Source organism: Mus caroli, unplaced genomic scaffold (genome assembly GCF_978045245.1).
Source record: "Mus caroli unplaced genomic scaffold, Mus_caroli_1 scaffold_20, whole genome shotgun sequence".
Lineage (NCBI taxonomy): Eukaryota > Metazoa > Chordata > Mammalia > Rodentia > Muridae > Mus > Mus caroli.
Genome location: NW_028227275.1, coordinates 18335338 through 18349655, shown reverse-complemented (window position 1 = coordinate 18349655; position 14318 = coordinate 18335338). Strand labels below are relative to the sequence as shown.

Genomic DNA, 14318 nt, shown 5'->3' with positions numbered 1-14318 from the left:
CCATGTGCCTACTGGTTGCTTATACTTTGGCTTTTGAGAAGTACTGTTCATTTTACTTGCCCACTTATGATTGAATTATTTGAATATGTGTTTTGGAATTTATATCTTTTTACATTCTAGATCTCCACCCCTGGTCAGATGTGTAGGTAACAAGGGCACCCTCCCACTCTGACCTCTGTTCACTCTTTCTTTTGCTGTGCAGAAGCTTTTAAATTTCATGCAAGCCCATTTGTCAGGTCTTGCAATGGTTTCCTGGACTACTGGAGTTCTGATCAGAAAATCCTCGTCTATGACCATGTTTTGAAGTGTTTTCTTCTAGCACTTTTAGAGTTTCCTCTCAAGTTCATGGACTGACAGAATTAATATTATGAAAACTATCAAAAGTAGCATGAGCCGGGCGGTGGTGGCACACGCCTTTAATCCCAGCACTCAGGAGGCACAGGCAGGCAGATTTCTGAGTTCTCGGCTAGCCTGGTCTACAGAGTGAGTTCCAGGACAGCCAGGGCTACACAGAGAAAACCTGTCTCGGAAAAAAAAAAAAAAAAGTGGCATGGAAATTCAATGCAGTCCTATCAAAATCCTAGTGAAATACCCAAACAAGTAGACAACAGTCAATACCTCATATGGATGCACTGAAGTCAAACAGACAAAAACGATTCCAATCAGGAGCAATCGTGCTTGGGACATCACAAATGATTTCAGATACTACTACAGCATGAAGGAATGGATCCCAGGACTGCTGGCCAACAAGTCCTAGGGCAGACACAGAGAGCAGAGGAGAACACAGAGGACCTATACTGGGACCAGGGAGAACACAGAGGACCTAGACAGAGACCAGGGAGAGCACAGAAGATCTAGACAGAGACCAGGGAGAGTAGAGACAACCTAAACAGAGACCAGGGGAGAGCAGAGAGGACCGAGTAAGAGACCACGGGAGAGAACAGATGACAGAAGCAAACTTATACATAGGTACAACTATCTAATTTTTGGCATATGTGTCAAATATTGGCATATTTTGGAGAAAAGAGAGCCTCTTCAATAGATGATGCTAGGAAAAATCAATAGCTACATACATATAATACAGTAAACTACACCAGTCTCTCACCATTTACAAAATCAAGTCACAATGGTTCAAAGACCTAATATGTTTCCTGTAGACAAAATATTTAGGTCTTTCAATCTAAGTATACTTGCATTAATTATAAATACAATTTACAATAATTATACATGATATAATTATTGATTTAGGTATGGCTAGGCCTACCATTTTTGTTTAATTTCTGACTCTCCCATTTATTTTTATTTTCTCAATTTAATTGTCTTTAATTTTCTCTTTAAATGATTTTTTAAAAATTAAATCACTATTTCTTAGTATTCCATTGCTATTTCTTTATGATATTTTAAAAAATTTATAGCAGTGTCTAGTATTTTAAAGTTGAATCCTTTAAGGATGAACTTTCGCTGTGCATGCTGGTCTTCTTTTTTTTTTTTTTGACTCATGGTTTATTTTACTCTTTTTTTCCAGCCCACTGTATGGACTACATACATCAGTATTTGTGACTATACTAATCATTTTTTTTTGATTTTTAATATTTTTATTACATATTTTTCTCAATTACATTTCCAATGCTATCCCAAAAGTCCCCCATAGCGCCCCCCACTTCCCTACCCACCCATTCCCATTCTTTTGGCCCTGGCATTCCCCTATATTGGGGCATATAAAGTTTGCAAGTCCAATGGGCCTCTCTTTCCATTGATGGCCGACTAGGCCATCTTTCGATACATATGCAGCTAGAGACAAGAGCTCCGGGGTTCTGGTTAGTACATCATGTTGTTCCAACAATAGGGTTGCAGATCCCTTTAGCTCCTTGGGTACTTTCTCTAGCTTCTCCATTGGGAGCCCTGTGATACATCCAATAGCTGACTATGAACATCCACTCCTGTGTTTGCTAGGCCCCGGCATCGTCTCACAAGAGACAGCTATATTTGGGTCCTTTCAGCAAAATCTTGCTAGTGTATGCAATGGTGTCAGCGTTTAGAAGCTGATTATGGGACGGATCCCTGGATACAGCAGTCTCTAAATGGTCCATCCTTTCATCACAGCTACGAACTTTGTCTCTGTAACTCCTTCCCTGGGTGTTTTGTTCCCAATTCTAAGAAGGTGCACAGTGTCCACACTTTGGTCTTCATTCTTCTTGAGTTTCATGCGTTTAGCAAATTGTATCTTATATCTTGGGTATCCTAAGTTTTGGGCTAATATCCACTTATCAATGAATACATATTGTGTGAGTTCTTTTGTGATTGTGTTACTTCACTCAAGATGATGCCCTCCAGGTCCATCCATTTGGCTAGGAATTTCATAAATTCATTCTTTTTAATAGCTGAGTAGTACTCCATTGTGTAAATGTACCATAATTTCTGTATCCATTCCTCTGTTGAGGGACATCTGGGTTCTTTCCAGCTTCTGGCTATTATAAACAGGGCTGCTATGAACATAGTGGAGCATGTGTCCTTTTTACCGGTTGGGACATCTTCTGGATATATGCCCAGGAGAGGTATTGCTGGATCCTCCGGTAGTACTATGTCCAATTTTCTGAGGAACCGCCAGACTGATTTCCAGAGTGGTTGTACAAGCTTGCAATCCCACCAACAATGGAGGAGTGTTCCTCTTTCTCCACATCCTCGCCAGCATCTGCTGTCACCTGAATTTTTGATCTTAGCCATTCTGACTGGTGTGAGGTGGAATCTCAGGGTTGTTTTGATTTGCATTTCCCTGATGATTAAGGATGTTGAACATTTTTTCAGGTGCTTCTCTGCCATTCGGTATTCCTCAGGTGAGAATTCTTTGTTCAGTTCTGAGCCCCATTTTTAATGGGGTTATTTGACTTTCTGGAGTCCACCTTCTTGAGTTCTTTATATATATTGGATATTAGTCCCTTATCTGATTTAGGATAGGTGAAGATCCTTTCCCAATCTGTTGGTGGTTTTTTTGTCTTATTGATGGTGTCTTTAGCCTTGCAGAAGCTTTGTAGTTTCATGAGGTCCCACTTGTCAATTCTCGATCTTACAGCACAAGCCATTACTGTTCTATTGAGGAATTTTTCCCCTGTGCCCATATCTTCAAGGCTTTTCCCCACTTTCTCCTCTATAAGTTTCAGTGTCTCTGGTTTTATGTGAAGTTCCTTGATCCACTTAGACTTGACCTTAGTACAAGGAGATAGGAATGGATCGATTCGCATTCTTCTACATGTTAACAACCAGTTGTGCCAGCACCATTTGTTGAAAATGCTGTCTTTCTTCCACTGGATGTTTTTAGCTCCCTTGTCGAAGATCAAGTGACCATAGGTGTGTGGGTTCATTTCTGGGTCTTCAATTCTATTCCATTGGTCTATTTGTCTGTCACTATACCAGTACCATGCAGTTTTTATCACAATTGCTCTGTAGTAGAGCTTTAGGTCCGGCATGGTGATTCCACCAGAGGTTCTTTTATCCTTGAGAAGAGTTTTTGCTATCCTAGGTTTTTTGTTATTCCAGATGAATTTGCAGATTGCACTTTCTAATTCGTTGAAGAATTGATTTGGAATTTTGATGGGGATTGCATTGAATCTGTAGATTGCTTTTGGCAAGATAGCCATTTTTACAATGTTGATCCTGCCAATCCATGAGCATGGGAGATCTTTCCATCTTCTGAGATCTTCTATAATTTCTTTCTTCAGAGACTTGAAGTTTTTATTATACAGATCTTTCACTTCCTTAGTTAGAGTCACGCCAAGATATTTAATATTATTTGTGACTATTGAGAAGGGTGTTGTTTCCCTAATTTCTTTCTCAGCCTGTTTATTCTTTGTGTAGAGAAAGGCCATTGATTTGTTTGAGTTAATTTTATATCCAGCTACTTCACCGAAGCTGTTTATCAGGCTTAGGAGTTCTCTGGTGGAATTTTTAGGGTCACTTATATATACTATCATATCATCTGCATAGAGTGATATTTTGACTTCATCTTTTCCAATTTGTATCCCTTTGATCTCCTTTTGTTGTCGAATTGCTCTGGCTAGGACTTCAAGTACAATGTTGAATAGGTATGGAGAAAGTGGACAGCCTTGTCTAGTCCCTGATTTTAGAGGGATTGCTTCAAGCTTCTCACCATTTACTTTGATGTTGGCTACTGGTTTGCTGTAGATTGCTTTTATCATGTTTAGGTATGGGCCTTGAATTCCTGATCTTTCCAAGACTTTTATCATGAATGGGTGTTGGATCTTGTCAAATGCTTTTTCCGCATCTAAGGAGATGACCATGTGGTTTTTGTCTTTGAGTTTGTTTATATACTGGATTACGTTGATGGATTTCCGTATATTGAACCATCCCTGCATCCCTGGGATGAAACCTACTTGGTCAGGATGGATGATTGTTTTGATGTGTTCTTGGATTCGGTTAGCAAGAACTTTATTGAGGATTTTTGCATCAATATTCATAAGGGATATTGGTCTGAAGTTTTCTATCTTTGTTGGGTCTTTTTGTGGTTTAGGTATCAGAGTAATTGTGGCTTCATAGAATGAGTTGGGTAGAGTACCTTCTGTTTCTATTTTGTGGAATAGTTTGTGAAGAACTGGGATTAGATCTTCTTTGAAGGTCTGATAGAACTCTGCACTAAACCCATCTGGTCCTGGGCTTTTTTTAGTTGGGAGACTATTAATGACTGCTTCTATTTCTTTGGGGGATATAGGGCTGTTTAGATCATTAACCTGATCTTGATTCAACTTTGGTACCTGGTATCTGTCTAGGAACTTCTCCATTTCATCCAGGTTCTCCAGTTTTGTTGAGTATAGCCTTTGGTAGAAGGATCTGATGGTGTTTTGGATTTCTTCAGGATCTGTTGTTATATTTCCCTTTTCATTTCTGATTTTGTTAATTAGGATGCTTTCCCTGTGCCCTCTAGTGAGTCTGGCTAAGGGTTTATCTATCTTGTTGATTTTCTCAAAGAACCAGCTCCTTGATTGGTTGATTCTTTGAATAGTTTTTCTTGTTTCCACTTGGTTGATTTCACCCCTGAGTTTGATTATTTCCTGCTGTCTACTCCTCTTGGGTGAATTTGCTTCCTTTTGTTCTAGTGCTTTTAGGTGTGTTGTCAAGCTGCTAATGTGTGCTCTCTCTAGTTTCCTTTTGGAGGCACTCAGAGCTATGAGTTTTCCTCTTAGAAATGCTTTCATTGCGTCCCATAAGTTTGGGTATGTTGTGGCTTCATTTTCATTGAACTCTAAAAAGTCCTTAATTTCTTTCTTTATTCCTTCCTTGACCAAGGTATCATTGAGAAGAGTGTTGTTCAGTTTCCACGTGAAGGTTGGCTTTCTATTATTTATTTTGTTATTGAAGATCAGCCTTAGTCCATGGTGATCTGATAGGATGCATGGGACAATTTCAATATTTTTATATCTGTTGAGGCCTGCTTTGTGACCAATTATGTGGTCAATTTTGGAGAAGGTACCATGAGGTGCTGAGAAGAAGGTATATCCTTTTGTTTTAGGATAAAATGTTCTGTAGATATCTGCCAGATCCATTTGATTCATAATTTCTCTTAGTTTCACTGTGTCCCTGTTTAGTTTCTGTTTCCATGATCTGTCCATTGGTGAAAGTGGTGTGTTGAAGTCTCCCACTATTATTGTATGAGGTGCAATGTGTGCTTTGAGATTTACTAAAGTTTCTTTAATGAATGTGGCTGCCTTTGTATTTGGAGCATAGATATTCAGGATTGATAGTTCCTCTTGGAGGATTTTACCTTTGATGAGTATGAAGTGTCCCTCCCTGTCTTTTTTAATGACTTTGGGTTGGAAGTCAATCTTATCAGATATTAGAATGGCTACTCCAGCTTGTTTCTTCATGCCATTTGCTTGGAAAATTGTTTTCCAGCCTTTCATTCTGAGGTAGTGTCTATCCTTTTCTCTGAAATGAGTTTCCTGTAAGCAGCAAAATGTTGGGTCTTGTTTGTGTAGCCAGTTTGTTAGTCTATGTCTTTTTATCGGGGAGTTGAGTCCATTGATATTAAGAGATATTAAGGAAAAGTAATTGTTGTTTCCTGTTATTTTTGTTGTTAAAGTTGGCATTTTGTTCTTGTGGCTGTCTTCTTTTAGGTTTGTTGAGGGATTACCTTCTTGTTGTTTCTAGGGCGTGGTTCCTGTCCTTGTATTGGTTTTTTTCTGTTATTATCCTTTGAAGGGCTGGATTCGTGGAGAGATAATGTGTGAATTTGGTTTTGTCGTGGAATACTTTGGTTTCTCCATCTATGTTAATTGAGAGTTTGGCTGGGTATAGTAGCCTGGGCTGGAATTTGTGTTCTTTTAGTGTCTGTATAACATCCGTCCAGGATCTTCTGGCTTTCATAGTCTCTGGTGAAAAATCTGGTGTAATTCTGATAGGCTTGCCTTTATATGTTACTTGGCCTTTTTCTCTTACTGCTTTTAGTATTCTATCTTTATTTAGAGCATTTGTTGCTCTGATTATTATGTGTCGGGAGGTATTTCTTTTCTGGTCCAGTCTATTTGGAGTTCTGTAGGCTTCTTGTATGTTCATGGGCATCTCTTTCTTTAGATTTGGGAAGTTTTCTTCTATAATTTTGTTGAAGATGTTTGCTGGTCCTTTGAGTTGAAAATCTTCATTCTCATCCACTCCTATTATCCGTAGGTTTGGTCTTCTCATTGTGTCCTGTATTTCTTGGATGTTTTGAGTTAGGATCTTTTTGCATTTTCCATTTTCCTTGATTGTTGTGCCGACGTTCTCTATGGAATCTTCTGCACCTGAGATTCTCTCTTCCATCTCTTGTATTCTGTTGCTGATGCTCGTATCTATGGTTCCAGATTTCTTTCCTAGGGTTTCTATCTCCAGTGTTGCCTCATTTTGGGTTTTCTTTATTGTGTCTACTTCCCTTTTTAGGTCTAGTATGGTTTTGTTCATTTCCATCATCTGTTTGGATGTGTTTTCCTGTTTTTCTGTAAGGACTTCTACCTGTTTGATTATGTTATCCTGTTTTTCTTTAAGGATTTGTAACTCTTTAGCAGTGTTCTCCTGCAATTCTTTAAGGGATTTTTGTGCTTCCTCTTTATTGTCTTCTGCCTGTTTAGCAGTGTTCTCCTGCATTTCTTTAAGTGTGTTATTAAAGTCCTTCTTGAAGTCCTCTATCATCATCAGGAGATATGCTTTTAAATCCGTGTCTAGCTTTTCCGGTGTGTTGGGGTGCCCTGGACTGGGCGAAGTGGGGGTGCTGGGTTCTGATGATGGTGAGTGGTCTTGGTTTCTGTTAGTAAGATTATTACGTTTACCTTTCGCCATCTGGTAATCTCTGGGGTTAGTTGTTATCGTTGTCACTGTTTAAAGATTGGAGCAGAAGCTGTGTTCCACTCACCAGCAGTCTCTAAATCCTGCGGCGGGGGTCGTGGGTAGCTGAAGGTACCCCGGTGCTGGTCCAGCCGGAAGAGGCCTGTGGTCCTACTCAGGCCGGTTTTCTGCTTCCCTAACTAATGCAGTCTCTGGTCCCGCGTGCAATTGGATTGGAGCAGAAGCTGTGTTCCACTCTCCAGAAGTCTTAAGATCCTGTGGTGGGTGTTGTGGGTAGCTGGTGAGTGTCAGCCGACCCTGCGCCCCAGCTGCCCCGGTGCTTTTCTGACCGGAAGAGGGTTGTGGCCCTATGTAGGCCGGATTTCTCTCTCCCCAACCAGAGCAGTCTCAGGTCCCGCGTGATTGGACTGGAGCAGAAGCTGTGTTCCACTCACCAGCAGTCCCAAAATCCTGAGGCGGGGGTCGTGGGTAGCTGGCGGGTGTCAGGCAACCCTGTGCTCCCGCTACCCCGGCGCTGATCCGGCCGGATGAGGCCTGTGGCCCTACTCAGGCCGGTTTCTGCTTCCCTAACTAATGCAGTCTCAGGTCCCGCGCAATTGGATTGGAGCAGAAGCTGTGTTCCACTCACCAGCAGTCCCAAAATCCTGCGGCGGGGGTCGTGGGTAGCTGGCGGGTGTCAGGCAACCCTGCGCTCCCGCTACCCCGGCGCTGATTCGGCCGGATGAGGCCTGTGGTCCTACTCAGGCCGGTTTCTGCTTCCCTAACTAATGCAGTCTCAGGTCCTGCGCAATTGGATTGGAGCAGAAGCTGTGCTCCACTCACCAGAAGTCTTAAGATCCTGTGGCGGGTGTTGTGGGTAGCTGGCGAGTGTCCCATGCTGGTCTTCTTAATGTCTATACCATATTAATCCACGCAAGACAATGTCACAACCGTGTACTTCTATGGGATGCTGGTTCTCCTTACTCTTGTGGAGATATTGTCATACATACTTTACAGCCACAGATGTAGTGAACCCCATATAATTCACAAGTTAGCATTTGTCTGGTTTTAAAAAAATAAAGAGTGAAAATAGTGTATTTTATTTATCTAAAACTCTGTGGTTTCTGGTGCTCTTTGTTTTTTTTGAACATCCGAGTCTTGGTGGGCATTATTAGTGTCTTTATTATTAGTGTCTTTATTATTAGTGTCTTTATTATTAGTGTCTTTATTATTAGTGTCTTTCTGTCTGAAAACCTAGCAGTTTGTGTCCTTTAATACTCAAAATCACTTTTATGTCATTTGCATTTTTAAAAGTATTTTTTCCTGAAGGAGTATTATGTGGCCATTATATATAAGGAATTCCTATCATTTGTAATAACATACCTGCGGCTGGGGACACATATTGAGTGACATAAGTCAGGCTGGGGACACATACTGAGTGACATAAGTCAGGCACAGGAAGACAAACACTCTGTTTTCACTTCTGTGTGGAAGATTAAAGATGGTCGTGTAGAAGCAGAGCATAGACCAGTGTCACAAAGATTTTATGGTTTGATTTCCAACGCACTGGTGGCGCCACAGTGCCCAGAGCTTATCCTGTGATACCCAAATACTGCTGGGAGAGAGAGCGGGTCTCCCAGGGGTGCTGACAAGCCTGTGAGCACAGGTAAGACCACCACTTCTGTTCAGATTCCTGGCCCAAGAGGAACCTGCCCAGAGACATCAGGACACAGGAACCAAAGAACAGCCTGTGATTTGAATTTAATATCAGTATAATTGTTGCTGGGTTTCTACATAGTGAATAGATTAAATTGAATATTTGGCCCTTAAAACACAGCAAATTTGGGAGAACAACCTTCCAAATCAAACAATTTAAACACGTAGATCAGACCTGGTCAACATATAAAATTCAAGAAGAATCTCTAGCTCATCATCATCATCATCTTCATCATTATATCCACTATTATTTCAATGCCTAATAAATATCTAAATAGGTCCTTCAGGACTTCAATAAATAACCTTTAATAGGAAAAAATACAAAAAGGTAAAAAACAAATTATGAAAATATTTTGTAGATTATTTTAAGTATTATGTAAAATGAGCAAGAAAAAGGACAAGAGAGGACCTATTGATAGTCAAATCATAAAAGGAGTTTTCGCCAAGGAGATGGTATGAAGGTTAAAACTCAAATGATAACAAAGAGTCAAGCATATGAATGGTGGAGAGAAGGCAAAGGAACAGCGTGTAGAAAGGCACTGAGACACACAAGGAAGGCACTGAGGCACACATGCACAAGGGCCTTTAGGGACAGAAAACCTCCAGTGTGCCGAAGCGAGTAAATTCAGTCATGTTATGGTTGAGTGATAGCACCTGACATCAGCAGGGTTAGTTACTGCTCTCTGTAGCTGAGAAGAAATACTGTGACCAAGAGCATCTTAGGAGATGAAAGGGTCTATTCTGCATCACAGGTCAGAGGACTACAGAGTTCATCATCCTAGGAAGACTCACAACAGTCAGGAATGCACAGGGCAGTAGGCCAGGAAGCTGGATGGTCACATGTCATCTGCATACAGTAGGAGGGAGGGAGAGATAGAGGGATGACAGGCTGGAGGTGGGGGTGGGGCAGTGGTGGAAAGAACAGGAAATGGGGAAAGCTAGCCTATCCTCAGCGACACACTTCCTCCAGCAAGGCTCCACTCCGTAAAGGTTGCATAACCTTCCCAAACAGTGACATTAACTGAGGACTAAGTGCTTAGATAAATGCATGGACATCTGGGGAACATGTCTCATTCAGCTCTGAACAGACAGTAAATCAAAGGCCAGGGGACAGAGTTTGCCTTTTGGTTTTGGAATAAAGGGAGGAGTATAAATGACAAACCGGGAGACTTACAAAACAAAACAAAACAAAACAAAACAAAACAAAAACAAAAACAAAAACAAAAACAAAAACAAAAAACCAAGATGAAGGACAAGAATTTCTAGGAGAAAAAAAATCTTGAAACTTCTTGCTTAGATAAACTGGGTATGAATATAGGTTAAAATAATTCTCACACTGATTACGAACATCCCGAAAGTCCTTTCTGGATACTTTAATAAATATTCTACCTACTTCCTTTTTCTTTCACACTTTTACTGTCCCACAATGAACCCACATAACACAGGGGACAGACAAGGGAGAAAGATGCATCTGAACTACATCATATTGGCAAGTGACAGAGATGCTGTTTAAGGAGAAAGGATTCCAAAATTCAACACCCCTGCACAGATACCAGAGACTTAGAGAACATTTAAACATGCACACTAGATGACTACTCTCACATTTTGGCTACTCTCACACTAGACAGCTACTCTCATAACAGACAGCTACCCTCACACTAGACAGCTACTCTCACACTAGACAGCTACTCTCACACTGGACAGCTACTCTCACTAGACAGCTACTCTCACACTGGACAGATACCCTCACACTGGACAGCTACTCTCACTAGACAGCTACCCTCAGAAGGTGAGCTGCACTTGAGGTGACAGGACTTGTCAACATGAGCTTCTTCCTGGAGTGTTGAGGCTTATCCCTTTTCCCAAAGCTGCTTCATCTCTGTAGTAATAATTTTTCTAAATAAATAAATAAAAATTCTAAATAATAAAAGTTTCTTAATTTTTTTCTCTTTTTAACCTGCTTTATATTATCAAATTTCTTGGCACTAATTAAAACCACATCTGGTAATATACTATATTTCTATGTTCACATGATATATTGAATACTCAAAACTGTCTCCTCTCTTAAACAGGAAAATTCATTTCCAAGGGAAGGCCTACAGGGAAACAGTGTCACACTTCATCTCCATTACCCTTCATCCCTGACAGATTAATTTAAGAGTGTACATTAATAGGCACAATTTCCAAATTGTCAGTATTGGAGGAGGGAGGGTTATGGTTTTGAAAATAACAACATAAAGTCATAGCACATCAGACAACATGTGTTCTAATAACAGCTTTAGAGGTGATTTTAATTTTTCTTGAAAGATAAAGGGTAGTTTATGAAATGTCAGCTGTGAACTTGGTGACAACTAATTATCTTCCATTTCACAGCTGCCAATAATAAGTGAGATAAAAAATGATGAATACCTACTGTTGCCAGGTAACCGCATCCACTGTGCTTCCTGCCACCTTCATGAATCTGTAGGGATAGAGAGAAAAGAAGGTGTGACTTAAAATAGCCATATCTCCAAAGCCAAAATAAGGTAAAACAAGAAATACATGGGCCAATCCACATGCTGGTATACTTTCTCAGAGAACCTGTAGCCCCAGCGACAGAAATCAAGCTCCCAGTACAGCACTTTCCTACATCTGTTTCCCTAAGCCCATGCCTGACAGTTCTCACACTAGTTTTTGTATGACCCAAACATACCTGTGCTGTTTTCTATTTTCCAAAGACTCTGATCTCAGCTGGGAAACAATGCTGTTTCCCAAGGATGGCACCACAATAGATGCCTTTGGAAATTGCAGGCCTGTCTCCCAGGAGAAAGCATGGGAAAACCCAATTTATTTATACATCTGCAAAGCACTATCAAACATGCTCCAATGCAAAGCTGCCACGTCTGTGTAAAATATGATGGGGCAGAAACGTGAGCACCACAAAGAGTAATTTATCCACTTCTGGAGCAGCTAAGCAGAGAACTGAGTATCCTCCCTCAGTGTGCCCAGCTCTAAAGTAGAGGGAGGCCTGGCTCTGCACAGTTTATAGTAAAACCTGTGCGAGATTGCTCACTGATCTGTGTGACCCTGTGTAGGTTCAGAAGAAGCAAAGAGAGGAGCAGGCATTTGTGATGCGCAGGCCTCATGTTTGAAATAACTTTCTGTCTGCTCACTTGTTTGAGGGCATGCACGGCCATGGCTACTACTTTTCTTTCAGAGTTATTACTCAAAAACAGGAATCAAAGAAAACATCCCAGTTCTCTCAAATGTTCCTTTCGGCCTCAAGACTCCAAAAAAGAGCATCTCTCCAAAGGAAACATTTAAAAGAGCACTTGAGCAGAGGAGAAGATGGTCTCTTTCCTGAAAGACCCTTGCTCTACCCCATCCTAGCAGAATCTCTCTAGACAGATGGATGAACAAGGAAGGGTGCTGTGAGCCAATCAAAAGGTTCTGTTTTGCTGAGATGGTGGGAAAGGACTCAATCTACCTGCAGAATAAACTGAACAAACATGGAAGCCAGGAATTTCAATTAGTCAAAAAGTAAGTTCTCTAAAGAAATAAGGGGAAAAGGGAGAAGAAAAAGGAACAGCTGGACGAAGTAGCAGTCACTACTGTGGTCTTAGATTGATCTTTTCCTTTATGTTTTCCCTTTTTTTTTCTGCAGTACCATTCTACAGTCTGGGAGCAAGAATGATGAAAATATAATAGTGTATACTCCAGAACAGAATTAGTTTGATGTGTTGACTCAAAATGTCATTGTGGTTGGTGGATATTTGGTATTTTCTGAGTACTGAGAGATTAGATTTCCTAGCATTGCTTTGCTTGGTGATGAGGATGTTAGATGGTATCGATATCTTTTTACATATGATGTGCAGCTTCTTCAATGGCTAGAAAGGCAGACCTTTCAGATTCCCACACAGCTGATTCTATGTGGGTTGTGCTAGTTCATCTCCTTTCACCAGCAGGAAAACCTTTGAGTTTGGCAGGGTGGTTCACCCTCCTCCTTGCTTCCCTGACCCATCCATGAGTAGGAATCCCCTTCCAGAGTTAAAGGACAGAGATGTTTATATACTTGGTCCTTTCCACCCTGGTATGTTACTCAAGTCCATAAGCATATAGTAAGCATCTGTCAAAATGCAGAAAAAAGAGAAATGAGAAACTACAGGGTCAAAGGAAATGAATGAGAATCTCCAAGACTATTTCTGCTGCATATGGAATCCAAGCAATGGAAGTCGATGGCCTACAGATAAAGGGAGGGAGATGGAATTCTTTATCTTTTCTTCAGGATATTGTAAAAGTCAGAAAATCTAGACAGTCTTACATGTAAATGTTATTAATTTTTTTAAAGGAAAAGAAACAAAGATTTAAACATACATTTGCAAGGGATTTACTCCTCCAAAATAGTTTCTATCATCTCTGAAATCGTAAATCTTTTAAAAGCTGTCTTCAAAATCATATAAAAATAACCACAATAAAACTGACATGTTTTTATAAACCGTTTTTAGCTTCTTCTATGTGTAGGTCACACACTCTCCAGGAGAGACAATCACGGAGATACTCCTACTTAAGCACAGAGGTCTCATGTTACAAGGGGTGTCTGAGTTGTTCAAATCCACACAGCCAGTGTGGACTAAAACCAAAGTCTGATTCCAAATCCAACCCAATTTCTGGAACCCTGTGAGGCCTCTAAGCTGTTTTCACTAGAGCTGAGCAGTATAGTAAAACTAAAATGTAAAAGAAAAAGTTGAAATTTTATGTTGAGAGAATACACCCATATTTATTAGAAAACATATCAGGCTTAAATACCTTCTTTACATTTCTGGTTTTTTTTTCTCCTAAAAACCATGTCAGCTCTTTATTGTTTATTTGCAAGAAGATGTGCTGAATGTGCACATCAAAAGGTGATCCAGTCAGTGCCCAGTCACAGGACAAACACAGTGGACCCCAGAAGCAGAAATGTACACAGTTAACTACCAAAGTTACTTTTGCCACACCGGTACCAACCTAACTGCCTACAGAGTCATAGTTGAGAGAGCAGCTAGCTCTGCTCTCTATGATGTTAGAAGGGACGTGAGTAGAAAATAGATTCATATCATGCATAGCTCTGAATAGTACATAGAAGGAGGGTCTGCTTGTGCTATGAGGAACAATCTGGTTTATGGTAGGCGTGGACAAATGTTTTCAGGGTCCAGTGTAGCTGGATGCCAAGAAACTAGTGAGAGAACAGCAGGAGGCCAGGCTGGTTAGGGTTCTAGCAAGTGGCCTATTATAATCATCTGATCCTTGTCCTAATGGTAAGATGCTCATCCAAATCCCAT

General features: G+C 40.6%; 1 protein-coding gene across 3 annotated transcripts in view; it reads right to left on the bottom strand.

Annotated features, from left to right (window-relative positions):
• Positions 1 to 14318, bottom strand: part of Hpse2 (heparanase 2 (inactive)) — a 602344-nt gene that overhangs the window by 182335 nt on the left and 405691 nt on the right. For all 3 annotated transcript variants that reach the window (XM_021151789.2, XM_021151790.2, XM_085833912.1), the window contains one exon: positions 11435 to 11482. In XM_021151789.2, coding sequence (XP_021007448.1) covers positions 11435 to 11482 — 48 coding nt within the window. The remainder of the gene's footprint in view (positions 1 to 11434; positions 11483 to 14318) is intronic.